At 45.4% G+C, this 14,404-nt stretch overlaps 1 protein-coding gene across 1 annotated transcript in view; it reads right to left on the bottom strand.

Annotated features, from left to right (window-relative positions):
* Positions 1-11,654, bottom strand: part of SLC17A5 (solute carrier family 17 member 5) — an 87,591-nt gene extending 75,937 nt beyond the window's left edge. Inside the window, exons 1-2 of the mRNA XM_033938163.1 lie at positions 11,441-11,654; positions 3,950-4,146 (exon numbers count right to left, since the gene is read on the bottom strand). Of these exons, the coding sequence (XP_033794054.1) occupies positions 3,950-4,146; positions 11,441-11,528 (285 nt within the window). The 5' untranslated portion in view covers positions 11,529-11,654. The remainder of the gene's footprint in view (positions 1-3,949; positions 4,147-11,440) is intronic.
* Positions 11,655-14,404: the final 2,750 nt, after the last annotated feature.

The following is a 14,404-nucleotide window of genomic DNA, read 5'->3' as shown; positions in this document are numbered from 1 at the left end:
AATACTCCAAGTGGGGCCTCACCAATGACCTGTACAGGGGTATCAACACCTTCTTCCTTCTACTGACTACGCCTCTCTTTATACAGCTCAGCATCCTTCTGGCAGCAGCCACTGCCTTGTCACACTGTTTTTTCGCCTTTAGATCTTCTGACACTATCACCCCAAGGTCCCTCTCCCCGTCCGTGCATATCAGCTTCTCTCCTCCCAGCATATACAGTTCCTTCCTATTATTAATCCCCAAATGGGCCCCTTATTCTATTTTATCAATCAGAAGCACAGTTATTAATGTGTTACAAGTATTTTACTGTTACTTAAAGACTTTTAAGTCCTCTTTCTCTTACACAGTAGCAAGCATGTGGAATGATTTACACTTAGAGATCTTAGATATTTGGATGTCTAGTTATTTATATAATGTTTTTAAACTTGGCCACCTAATCAACCTCTTTATAAAGGTAATTGTATTTCTTTGTTATTTCTCTGAAAGTTGATGTCATATATGTAATTCTCTGGGCTAGTCCCAGATTTCTTTGTTGTATAATCCATGTTGAATTTAACAGGTATAGGTAGAATAAAAATAGTGTAAAGTTAACCCCAGTAATTAGTAACTAGGTCTCATGGTGACAGGACTAAAGCGCGCCAGACAATCGCACGCGGACAAATCAGCAGAGACAAATGCACGTAGGACGTCAGCACGCTGGATTAAAAGTTAAATTTAAAGCATTCTGAGGGGGGGGCCCCCCAGTTTACTTAGAAGTGTTGGCGCTGCCGTTGGGGGTGGGGAACTCCCTCCCCACTTACAGAGGAAACTGTAATTTTATCCTAAAACAGGGATAAATTACACTTTCCTCTGTACTCGAACCCCCCAACTGCAGCGCCAACACTTCCAAGTAAACTGGGGGGGGGGGTCCCCCCAAACCTCCGCTCGGAGCGCTTTAAATTTAACTTTTAATCCGGCGCGCTGACATCCTGCACGCATTTGTCTCAGCTCATTTGTTCGCACGTGATTATCCTTTGCGCTTTCATCTATGAACCAGGTCTCACTAAATAAAATCAAACATGTGGTAAAATGACATGAGTTATCCTTTATCATCTCTCGTCTATACTTCAACTTGCTTCTCAAAGGTCTCCCATGTAACCATATGTCTCTTCTCCAATCCGCTCAAAATTCTGCTGCATGACTTATATTCCGCCAGTCACTATACGCACATCACCCCTCTCCTCAAGTCACTTCATTGGCTCCCTATCCATTTCTGCATACAGTTCAAACTTCTCTTATTGACTTACAAGTAGAGATCTGCACGGGGATCGTGGGAATCCCCGGGTCCCACGGGGGTCCTGCGGGAATCCCCCTAACCCATGGGACTCCCATGGGGACCCCCCTCTGGTCCATGGGACTCCCACGGGGACCCCCCTCTAGCCAACGGGACTCCCAAAGGGATGGAAGGCTTTGGAAGCAAGGTTCATCCATATAATATAATGGACACTTCAGCCTTAGTAAAAGAGGGGGTTTATAAGTTAATTACCTGAACAGAAAACACAAAAAGGGTTCCACCAAATAGATTCCACAAGGAAAACAGCAGCGGAAACACAAAAGGAACTGTGGAATTGATGATCCTGTCAGAAGTAATTGCTGCTTTTTATGGGGACAGGCGGGGATGGAGGTAATTCCTTGCGGGGATGGGTGGGGACGGAGAGGATCCTGATGGGGACGGAGAGGATCCTGGCGGGGACGGAGAGGATCCTGATGGGGACGGGTGGGGATGGAGAGGATCCTGGTGGGGACGGGCGGGGATGGGTGGAATTTCTGTCCCCGCGCAACTCTCTACGTACAAGTGTATTCACTCTGCAGCTCTTCTTTCTAATCTCCCCCCCCCCACACACACTCCTCCAAGTGAGCCCCATCAGGCAAGCCCATCTTATCTGTATCTTTTTTCTCTACTGCCAACTCCAGACTACGTTTCTTCTTTCTTGCTTCACCACATGCCTGGAACAAACTGCCCGAGTGTCAAGCTCCATCCCTGGCAGTATTTAAATCCAGGCTAAAAGCCCACTTCTTTAAGGCTGCTTTTAACTCATGACCCCACTCGCTGGTAAAGCACACACCTGCCCTTGAAACTCCCCAACCCCCTATTTGTCCGTTGATTAGATTGTAAGCTCTACAGAGCAGGGATTGTCTCTTGCATGTTAGTTGTTATATATATTCATTTTTAAAGCTACACTTATGCATAATACATTATTTACATATAATATTAAAATTAAAACACAATACACTTACCAAGAGTAATAACAAAAATTATTTCCCCTCTCCCTTCCACTAATTAATCAATCAATAAATTCCAATAAAAACATAACAATATATCCATTAAACACTTCCACAAAACCCCCAACCCCCCTACCCCATCCCAGGATGTGAATGATTCCCCATTTATCCAGATCAATCTTTACAATATTAGTTAATGGCTCCCAAACATCCATGAATAGCCATAAATCTCTCCATCTTAAAAACATAGCACAGGGACTCCCACCAAAATGAATAATTTAATCTATCCCAATTTTTCCAGTTTCTTAAAATAAGCTGTATGGCAACCCCTGTCATTATAAAAAGAAGTTTATTACTTCTTATAGATATTGGACTCTTTTTCCTCATAAATGTACCAAATAAAATTTGAGGGAATACAAGCTCTTGTATGTGTTAATATACTGAGCTGGAGCTATAGAAATGATAAATTGTAGTAGCATACTAGCTTCGTGTTAAAAAACCTGAGCTACGTGGTTAGATCAGATTTTTTTTTTATCATGGTCTTTTATTTTTCTACAACTGCTGTTGAGATGCAATAAAGATTTTAAAAAAAGAGTGCAATACTTCATCTCAGATGACTAACTACCCTGACTGTAATAAAAACCTGGGAGATAACCAGTTACCGTGGGCTCCTTTTACTAAGCTGCGATAGCGTTTTTAGCGCACGCAGAATTTTAGCGCGCGCTAAACCCGCGCTACGTGGTTAGAAATGACCCCAGCTCAATGCTGCCGTTAGCGTCTAGCGTGTGCTAAAACCACTATCGCAGCTTAGTAAAAGGAGCCCTGTGTCTCTACTAACTGGTTATCTCACACTGAACATTCACATTTAACCCCCTCGTCTATTAAACTGCGCTAGCTGTTTTTAGCGCAGAGAGCCGCGCTGCTCCCGACGCTCACAGGAACTCTATGAGTGTCGGGAGCCTGGTGGCCTATTCGGCGCGGCTCCCTGCGCTAGAAACTGCTAGCGCAGTTTCGTCAAAGGAGGCCTTAGTTGGTTAAGCGCTATTTAACCGGTCAGTACTGTTTTAGGCTGTTAAACAGCACTGAATATCGGCTAGACAGTGCCTATGCTATGGGATCCTAAGGATGGTTTGGAAGGGAGAAAGTCGGGGAGAGTGTGGCGCAGTGGTTAAAGCTACAGCCTCAGCACCCTGAGGTTGTGGGTTCAAACCCACGCTGCTCCTTGTGACCCTGGGCAAGTCACTTAATCCTCCCATTGCTCCAGGTACATTAGATAGATTGTGAGCCCACCGGGACAGACAGGGAAACATGCTTGAGTACCTGAATAAATGAATGTAAACCGTTCTGAGCTCCCTTGGGAGAACGGTATAGAAAATTGAATAAAAAAAAAAAAAAAAAAAAAAGGGAAAGCACCAGAATGGTGAGGATAATAATCAACAGTTAAATAAAAACTGCAGAAAAATATGGGACCCTGAAAACTACAGAATGAGTCTCATGCTGTAGCTCTTCCACGCAGCCATGCCAAATCCCACAGAAAGGAAAAAAGTAAAAGATGCACCACTGAACCATCACAAAGGCAATTCTAGTGGAAATACTGAGAGAAGGGAGGAATTCATTCAGCTATATAAAAGAGAACCAGAATACTGCTTCTAACAGAGCTTCCGCAAACATAAAGCACTCCACAAGTACCGTTATATTATGAGGTTTCTGTGGGGATGTCGAGTGGGCTGGGCACACGCTGGCACTTGCATTTTCTGACATGCTGGAATTGGGCTTCACCATGTTTACCAACGCCACACTGAGATTCACTCGCAGCGCATACAGGATGAGGAACCCAAATAAGGCCAGCACGGCCAGGTTGTAGCGAGCTGAGCAGCATACCGGCACTGAAATAGAGGCAAAAGTAGACAGACTGAAAATAACTGCAGTTGAAATCCATTACAGAAGAATACACTTTTAAACTGCATCATCAAAGGGCAGTCAAAGAATACAAGGCTACAGCAGAGAGATTAAGGGCTAGATTCACTAAACCCATGGATCCGATCCGATCCGATCCGTGGCTGGGGAGCTGATTCACGAAGCGTCCTCATTGCAAATGAGGGCGATCGGAATCACGCCCCCTAACCGACCGCACGGATCGCTGAATAGCGATCCCGACGCATGCGCAGAAAGCAGACCATCTTCTTTGCCTATAGATGGTCTGCACATGTGCTTGATGCTCATTTGGGTCCAGGCATTTTACGCGGAGCGGGGACGTTGGGTTTGATTTGTCTTCGGTACCAGGCAATGACTCAGGCGCCAAGGCTGTTACAGCAAGCCGCGGTCAGTCCTTAGCAAGCCCTGCCAGGAGGAGAGCACTGGCAGGAACGAAAGTGAAGAGGACCCTGCCAAAGGAGACCGAAATGAAGTCCGTGCTGCCCCAACTCTCCTGCTCACTGCCGCCCTTCCCCTCAATGCAGCACCGCTTTAAACCTGCGGGTTAAAACCATGGGCTCGCACTGCGGGAAAGGGCGGCAGAGAGCAGGAGAGTCGAGGCGCCGATTCCTTTCGAGGCAGAGAGCTGAAGTGGCAAAGATGCAGACAGGGTGACAGATAGCAGGGTTTTTGCTGCAGGGCAGGGATTTTAGGGCGCAGAGAGCAGGAAAAGACGTGAGCGACTGGTCCTCAGCAGTCGTTTGTTTTTTTGATAAGCCAGCCCTGTCGGTGTTCCTTAAATTGTTTAGTGAATTGCTGCCTTCCTACATTTGCATGCCATTTCCCTCATTCGCATGCGCGGATCGGAGGCTGATCAGCACCAAGGTTAGTGAATCGGGTCAGGGAACAATCGGGTCGTAAAGTGGTCGGGACACGATCGGTGTCCTTAGTGAATCTAGCCCTAAGGCCCTCTTTTTACAAGCCCTATTTTTATTTGATATATGCATTAACTAGCACTTAAACATTTATCCTACATAAACATCTAAGGGCTAGATTCACTAAGCCCACCAATCGAGTCCCGACCACTTAGTGACCGGGACCCGATTCACTAACCTGCCTCCCGATCCGATTCCGATCTGCGCATGCATATGAGGGGAAGGACAACCAAAAGTAGGGAAGGCAGCGATTCACAAAAAAAAGTAAGGAACTGGGCTGGCCGATCACAAAAGAAGCAACTGGTGAAATCACTTCACATACCGCCCTGCTCGCTGCCTCTCTGCTCTACAGTCGTGAAAGCGACCGCCAAGCACAGTGGACACCGCTACCCGTGGGATGCCGCCTGCTCCCGTGTATAGGGAGTAACATCGCCAGGTGACGAGCGCGGCTGTAGACAGCAGCAGCAGAAATATAAGCCGGGAAAGGGAGGGGGGGACACATTTGGATCCCAGTTCCCAAGAATCCACACATCCAGGTGTTATCAGCACTCTCTGCACAACATCCCCAGCTCTGGCCAGCCTGGAAAGCATGAGATCTAGCCCAGAAAATGTTAGCGGCTGCTCAGTAGAGGGTTTTAACTCGCGAGTTTAAAACAGTGCAGCCCTGCTTTAAACCCATGGGTTAAAACCGAGTTCACACTGAAGTCGGGGCGGCAAGGAGAGTCCCAGTTTAAAAAGAAAAGTTGCTATGGAGGCAAGCGCATGCGTCAGGATCGTTCTTCTGCGATCCGCGTGGCCGGTTGGGGGCGTGTCTCCGATCGGCCTAATTAGCATGAGGACGCATTGTGAATGGGAAGCCCGGACACGGACCGGTAAGGTGGGCTTAGTGAATCTAGCCCTAAGTCCCCATTTTACAAAATCAGGACATGCATGTATCAAACACAAGGACATGTAAATGAAAGGGGGCCATTTCAGAAAAGGACTAAACATCTAGGCCAGTGGTTCTTAACCTAGTTGGAGGTACTGAACCCCACCAGTTTCATATGCGTGTTCACCGAACCCTTCTTTATTGGAAAAATAAAATATGATTTTTACAAATTCAAAACATAGGTATACAGTGAGGGAAAAAATATCAATTTTGAAAACAAAAAAGTTCTCCTATATTTCGAATAATAACATAATAATGAAATTTACTGCAAATCAGTGTGACTTCTGCTGTTGCCTCTCAGAGACCAGTTCAGAAATGCGCGGCTTTACCTTGGCAAGTGCCACTCTCATGTCATTTTCGCAACAAAGTCTGTTCCTTTTCTTCGTTTTTATGTCCAGCATCCTCGAAACGGATTGCTCGCAAAGATATGTTGTAACAAACGGTATGAAAATTTCCAGAGCTTTCTTAGCAATAACAGGGTACGTTACCAATTGTTGACACCAAAACGTTGAGAGCGTTGTTGTTCTGAAGAGTTGCTGTTGAACCTGGCTCTGCTGAATTTCAATGATTTCATCGAGGTATTCATCATTGACATCTGTTGTCTCAACACTAAACGTGAACGGCTGTCTCACCCATGCTGGATATGACTCTCTTGTAGGGAAGTATCCGTCGAGAGACTTTGCAAGCTCATCTAAGTGCGTGGCAATAGTTTGCTTCAGTTCCGCGGGTACAGAAATGTCTCCGATTCCAGATACTAAACTAAACTAAACTAAACTAAATCTTAGGTTTTTATACCGCACCATCTCCATGGTCGTGGAGCTCGGCACAGTTTACAGGGATTGTAATAAGAAAGGAACTCCAGGGAAGGGTTAGGTGAAGATCGGAGGGGAGAAGAATGTCAGAGAGCTGGGATGACAGAGAGGGGGAGAAGTTAGATTTTGGAGAAAAGCCAGGTTTTCAGATGTTTGCGGAAGGGTTGGAGAGCACCCAGGTTCCGAAGGGGGGAGGTGAGGTTATTCCAGAGCTCGGTGAATCTGAAGAGGAGGGAAGTCCCCAGTTTTCCTGGGTGGGAGATGCCTTTTAGTGAGGGGAAGGATAGTTTCGATTTTTGGGTATGTCTGGAGGTACTAAGATTCGGGGAATTCCAGGAGAGAGGAATTAATGGAGGAAGGATACATCTTTGATCTTACTTACACAGTTGTCTAGCAGGGGAAAGTTTGCGAAGTTATCGTTTTCTGTTCATCGTTTCCATAATGGTAGCTTTATTTGAAAAGCTTTCAGGTTTTCTTCCGCTTCGATGATGTTGACTCCACCAAACTGCATCTGCTTATTGAGAAGATTGAGAGCTGCAAAGATATCAGCCATGTACGCTAAAATGAGAATGAACTCAGAATTTTTGAAGCAATCTGCATGACAATGTTGCTGCTCTTGCAAAAACAGAGCTAATTCCACACGCATGGCAAAAACACGATTCAGCACCTGTCCCCGGGATAACCACCGAACGTTAGAATGGTACAGAAGTACCTCGAATTCAGATCCCATTTCTTTACACAGCTCCTTGAAGATGCGGTGCTTCAGAGCATTATTTCGCACATAGTTCACGCATTCCACAACAATTTTTAAAACTTCTGCCAGTTTTGGAGGCAAGGTTTTTGTTGCCAATGCATGCCTGTGCAGAATGCAATGCGTAACAATGATGTGTGGTGCATCGGCATTCACTAGCGCACCAAAACCGGACTTTCTTCCGAGCATGGCTGGAGCTCCGTCCGAACAAACTGCAGAAACCATATCCCACGAAAGATTGTTGTCTTTGAAGAAGTCATCCACAAGTTTCTTCACATCAGTTGCCTTAGTTATTGTTGTAAGAGGCTTACAAAATAAAAAATTTTCCTTTATCACGTCGTCTTTCACATAGCGCACGAATACTGCAAGCTGGCTTAGATTGGAAACGTCTGTGGTCTCGTCGAGTTGAAGGCTGAATTTTGCCGGGCTTGAAATCAGATCTGCAACTACTTGAGCCAAGATGTCTTTGCTCATGTCCTCTATTCTGTTGCTGATGATGTCATTTGAAAGAGGAATTTCAGATAACTGAACTTCAGCCGCTTTTCCCAGCATGATATTCGCCATCTTCAACACAGCTGGTTTTATGAGTGTTTCACCAATGTGTGTGGTTTGCCCTGCTTTGCGATCAGGTAAGCAACTTCGTACGATGCTGTGAGGATCGGATTGTTGATGGGTATAAAGCCGAGAACAGGCAGAGTAGCCTTTTCATCGAATCTTGCTCTCTTCACCTTGAATTCAGCGAGCGTTGTGTTCTTGTATTTTCCATCTCCATGCAGCTTAAGGAAGTGTTCCCTTAGTTTTGCCGGAGCTAGACTAGAATTACTCAACTTGGCATTGCAAATCATGCAATTAGGACGCTGACTCCCATCACGTTCCGTTATACATGTGAATCCATAATGTACATATTCGTCCGACCACTTTCGTATTTTGCTCGACATAGTTAGTAAGGGAATAAAATATTAAGATAGGTATCACACGACGTACCATCACAACAGTTACAATTTGACTACTGTGCGCATCAAATCCCCTGCAGCACAGATAGGCCAAGCGATGTTGCGTGATCACCTGCAGCCAATTATGGACAAGCGGGGCGTATCATCACGAATCATAAGCGCTTCGGTCACGTTCAATCATCTATCAGTTAAATCACAAATTTTGATCAGGAATTGATTGATGTATATAAGGCGTTAGTTACAGATTGATAGATCAAGAAACCGAGTACACGATCAGTCTTGATCAAAATCACTGAATAACTGATAGATGATTGAACGTGACCGAAGCGCTATATGAGTCGGAGGTGTGTTTTGATCTCCGCCGAACCCGCGAGACTGACTCACCGAATCCCTGGGGTTCGGTCGAACCCAGTTTAAGAACCACTGATCTAGGCACTAAGAAAAAAAAAAAAAAAGAGAATTTGGGAGTTATACCCGCTAACAGGCAAGTTTAAGGTTTGATAAACAGCTGCTACAGAGCAGCACTCCACTGGAGAGATTGTGTGTGGGGGCATAGAGGGATTGCCTCCTTAATCCCTCAGGCCCAAATTCTCAAAACTTTAACACCGTTGCTAAACTGTTTTCCCGACACTTTAGCCTGCAAGTATTTTAGGGGCGGATTATCAAAATGGCTTATCTCTGTTTTTAGCGAGGTTTCTAGCAGTCTCTGACACCGACATGCAACATTTAAATGGGCACTCTGGTAGATTCTTTAAAATCGCTGAGCCATTTTCTAAGAGAGGCATCGGCTTTTGGCGACAAAAACCAGTAACTGGTCCAGCAGTAGGAGAGATGCCCATAATCTCCCGCCGCAAACACCCTCGCCCCCCCCACCCGTAGCAGGAGAGATGCCCACTCTCTCCCTCTGTCATATGACACTCCTCCTGCACTGGGAGAGATGCCCATAGGAGGGGCCTTAGGCGTCTGGGCCAATCAGAGCACTAGGCCCCTCCCCTGGGTTTTATGCTAGCTGATATTGTTTATTTTTCTAAAATGAATGATTATGCTGCAGGCACCCAGTGCATAAATTTCCATGTCTTCTATATTTTTAAAAAAGAATCTATGTTGGCAGATTATGTTGTAAAATACTAGTGAAACTTGAGACATGCTGACCTGCACATATCAATTCTTACTTCTATGATGTTTCTATAATGGGGCCGCCTATGAATTTTTTGTTGATTGTTAAAACAGGGTAACGCAATACATTAAAAAGTAGCATATCGACTGAACTAGATGGCATATACCCCAAAGTACTTAAAAAGAAAACTCCAAAATGAAATTGGAAATTTACTATTACAAATTTGTAACCTATCATTAAAATCATCTACAGTACCTGGACATTGGAGGATAACTTAACACTCAAGTTCAATTTATTTAATATACCGCAAATATAAAACCAAAGTTAAAATCTAAGCGGTTTGCAATAAATATAAATTGGGGCGGTAAAACAATACAAAAACAAACTCCATTAGATTGTAAGCCCACCAGGACAGACAGCGAAAAATGCTTGAGTACTTGAATAATTCATGTAAACCGTTCTGAGCTCCCTTGGGAGAATGGAATAGAAAATTGAACAAACAAATAAAAGAGTTTGAAAGGGCGACAATTTTCAATTGATTCAGAGGTGAATGCAGCAACTGAGCAGTGACTAAACAGAGTATTTTTTGGAAGAGTACCAGCTAGATTCAACACAATGTGTCAAGTGTGTTGAATCTAGGAGTGAAAATGTGGAATAATTTTGTAAGTTCCATGGCTTCATACTATTTCCTTCTTGATAGGGCTGAGAAATTTTCAGCAGCCCCTGGTATTAACACAACAGAACACACTATTTCTAATCCATGAGAGATGATGATATTCAAATCACGAAGCTAGCATATCTATTGTCCCGCAATAGTACTGTTGATGTTTTTTTTTTAGGAAAGACTAAAACGGTTAGGGCTCTTCAGCTTGGAAAAGAGATGGCTGAGGGGAGATATGATTGAAGTCTACAAAATCGTGAGTGGAGTAGAACGGGTACAGGCGGATCGTTTTTTTCACTGTGTCAAAAATTACAAAGATTAGGGGACACTGGATGAAGTTACAGGGAAATACTTTTAAAATCAGTAGGAGGAATTTTTTTTCCACTCAGAGAATAGTTAAGCTCTGGAATGTGTTGCTAGATGTTGTGATAAGAGGGGATAGTGTAGCTGGTTTTAAGAAAGGTTTGGAGAATTTCCTGGAGGAAAAGTCCATAGTCTGTTATTGAAAAGAACATGGGGGAAACCACTGCTTTCCCTGTATTGGTAGCATGGAATGTTGCTACTCCTTGGATTTTGGCCAGGTACTAGTGACCTGGACTGGCCACCGTGAGAACAGGCTATTGGACTTGATGGACCATTGGTCTGACCCAGTAAAGCTATTCTCATGTTCTTGTCAGCTGCTCTTTGGTGCGTAACCAGCTGTATGCAGTGCGAAAAGAGAAGAACTGAAGCAACAGAGACACTCTTTCTGAATGCTTCATTCCCTAAGTTTTATTATCTTCTCTAAATGTATAAAAGTTATTTCACTTGCGAAAAATCCTACATGCATACATAAAAAGAGAGACTCTCGTCTCACCGGCGAATTAACAGATTAGATATTATGAATCGGAGATGTTGATCTGTGCAAAGCAAACACGATTCATAGGAAAGAAAAACTTTCCAGCACCCCCCTTGCAGGATCTCTTGACATTAAGCTCTCATGGTGCCCGATGCACCCTGCAGACAAAGGAGAGACCGCGGAGAGAAGATCAGAGCAAGGCAACCGTTCGCAGCAGATCCGCTGGGAGCCACCGACCGCTATTCTAACCGGGGCCATCGGAAAAGCTCACCTTTGGTAGGGCGCAGCAGTTCCCGCCGCTCCATGGCGCTCCCCAGCATCGGACTAGTGTCTGACTCCTCCTCCGTCTCCGCCTGCATCCGACCTGCAGCTGCGGCGCCCCAAAGCCGCGCTAAGAAAATAAGCCAGCGCCGGCAGCCAGACCGCACACGGCGCCGACTCCCGGATCAATCGGCAGACGCTCCGGGCTCGCGACTGTCACTTTCGCTCCGCCCCCCGGAAGTACGTCTGCTAGCGGAAAAAACAAACAGGCGGTGTCGACGCGGCTCGAGACTGCCGGAAGTTGTTCGGGAAAACTTATTACGCAGTGTTTTGCAGTTGTTTGTGCTCGCCGTCGGTTGAGGTCCGAAATAACCAGTAAGGCAAGCGCAATAACAGAGGGCGTCGACTCGGCACGACTGGAGCCGGCACACGGAACTTCTTATTCTGCAAGGAAGGGCCTGAGCGTTCCTTGCCCTGTTAGCCTTTTGTTAGTAGTGCTTGGAAAGTTTGGCTGTTTCACCTCTTAACAAGGCTAGCCCAATCCTGTAGACCAGAGGTCCCCAACCCCGTCCTGGAGGACCACTAGCCAGTTGGGTTTTCGGGATAACCCTAATGAATATGCATGGGGCAGATCTGCGCTCCTATCGTCTTCATTACATGCAAATCTATTTCATGCATATTCATTAGGCTTATCCTGAAAACCTGACTGGTTGGTGGTCCTCCAGGACATAGTTGGGAACCACTGCTGTAGACTACGTTTCATAACCCAGAGAAGTGGATCTCTGACTTTAAGCTCTCACGGGACAGGCAAGGGAGAGCGCCCCCTCACCCCCCCCCCCCCCATCTGGGTAAAATTCGGATCCGCCAGATCTGGATTCTGTTTCACTTTAGATTGGATCCGGCCTTTACTTTCTGTGCTGTGGTCTCAGTAAACGCCTGATTTTCCGGCTCCCACAAGGAAGAGAAGGGTGTTTACTTTGTGGTGGACAGGGGGTGGGGGTGGCGAATTTGTCAGGTCACATTTGTATAAGGCAGAAAAAAATCACTCTTCATGATATTTATAGGTGTCGATGGTATATGCAGTGTTAATAAACTTTATGCTCAGAATCAGGGAGGCGATAACTGGGGAGAACCCCGACACTACCGCCTCACCGCATATACAAAAAATAAGAGCCAACTTAAAATTTGTATACTTGTATAGTCATATGCCACTAGGTCTAGAAATTCTTAACTTGTGTACATCATATCGTTTAAGAAAACACAGCAAACTTATCTTATAGCTTGCAGGGTCACATTTGTGGCAGCTTTTTAAGTGGAAAACGTAGGATTTGGATAATACGGCTTCCTTCTCAGTATTCAGGCATCCTGTGCTTTCTGCTTTAAATGTCACCAGACAACAAAACAAGCTGTGGACGAAACACAATGTTCTTGACCTTCCTTTATTTCTTCAATCAATGTCAAGATAAATATCCACATCCAACCCGTATTAGAAACTAACGGATCCTAATACGGTTGGATGTGGATATTTATCTTGACGTCGATTGAAGAAATAAAGGAAGGTCAAGAACATTGTGTTTCGTCCACAGTTTGTTGGATTGCTCCTTTTTCTGTGGAACATTGAGTCTTCCCGTTTTTGCTTTTCACAGTTAAATGTAATCAAAACTGCGATACAGAAAACCCAGTGGATTTGGCTGAGTAGAGATGAAAATGGATCCCCCAATCCTATACTTTCACTTTAAAAACTGCCCACATTTTTGCTGGAGGCTTGGGTATTCTCTACGCAAGTCTGGGTGGAACTGGCTAAAACAAGGACCCCCACGGATCTCTACTGCACAACCTTAAAAAGAAAGTAGCCATGGCATTGGGTCTGTAGGAATTCTTGTTTTAATTCCCACGGACCCCATGGATCCTGCTCACCCCATGTATCTTCATCTTATCCCCTCCAGCGGGATCCGTGAGGTTCACAGCAGTTAAAATGAGGATCCGTACAGTGAACAAGATTCATGAGGTTTGCAGGAGTTAAAATCAAGGATCCCTGTGCTCCCCCCCCCCCCATGCCACAGTCGCTTTCTTTTTAAGGCCATATGCATTTAGTTCTGTGGGGTCCACACTGGTGTGAGGATGAGAGACATTCCTCCACAGCCGTCTTCGCCGCCCCTCCCTTGTACCGCTTTAACATCCCTGGCGCAAGCAGCATCACCAACTTGCTGCCTGCATTGGCTCTCACTCTGATGTCACTTCCTAGGTGCGGGACCTGGAAGTGACATCAGAAAGAGTGCCGATGCTGGTGCGAGCAGCAAGTTGGAGCAAAGAGCTACAGCTACCAGGGTGGGGGGGTAGTGAAGGTGCATGCACGGTGGAGGGAGGAGTGGGAAGGAGGAGGGGTGCCATCACCCCCACCAAGATGGTGCCTAGGGTGAACTGCTTCCACACACCTCCTTACTACACCACTGGGTCCACGAAATCCTCTTTTTAACTTCTACCTTTGTTGGCTTCTTTTCTGTTGGTGGTTGGGAGTGCTAGTACAGAATACTGGAGTCTCACCCCAGTTTCCCCTTTTGTTGTGCCCAGCTTTTCTGCACCCCAGTGTCCCAAACGCCTTCTACCTGGAGGCCCCAAGGATCCTGCAGAGCTAAAGCGCACAGCCTTAAAAAGGAAGTGGCTGTGATGTGGGGTCCAGAGAGATTCTTGTTTTATCTCCCGTGGACCTCACGGATCCCGCTGTCCCTGAGGCATTCTCTGGCTGGTTTTTCACTTTAAAAGCTGCCCGAATTGTTGCTGGAAATTTGGGTATTCTCTCAGCAAGTCTGAGTATCCTCTGACCGGCTTTTATGATGGAAAAAATAGAATCCTGCTTTTACTGTTTTAGATTTAAAGATGTTCAAGCTTCTTAGTTTTTCTGTGACCACACCCATGGGAAAGAACACCTGCAGTGGATTTGCTCATCTGCCCATTATATTTTATTTTTATTGTA

The sequence above is a fragment of the Geotrypetes seraphini genome, chromosome 3 (assembly GCF_902459505.1).
Source record: "Geotrypetes seraphini chromosome 3, aGeoSer1.1, whole genome shotgun sequence".
In the NCBI taxonomy this organism is placed as follows: Eukaryota; Metazoa; Chordata; class Amphibia; order Gymnophiona; family Dermophiidae; genus Geotrypetes; species Geotrypetes seraphini.
The sequence above is the reverse complement of the archived record's forward strand: the minus strand, read 5'-3'. Positions and strand labels throughout refer to the sequence as shown.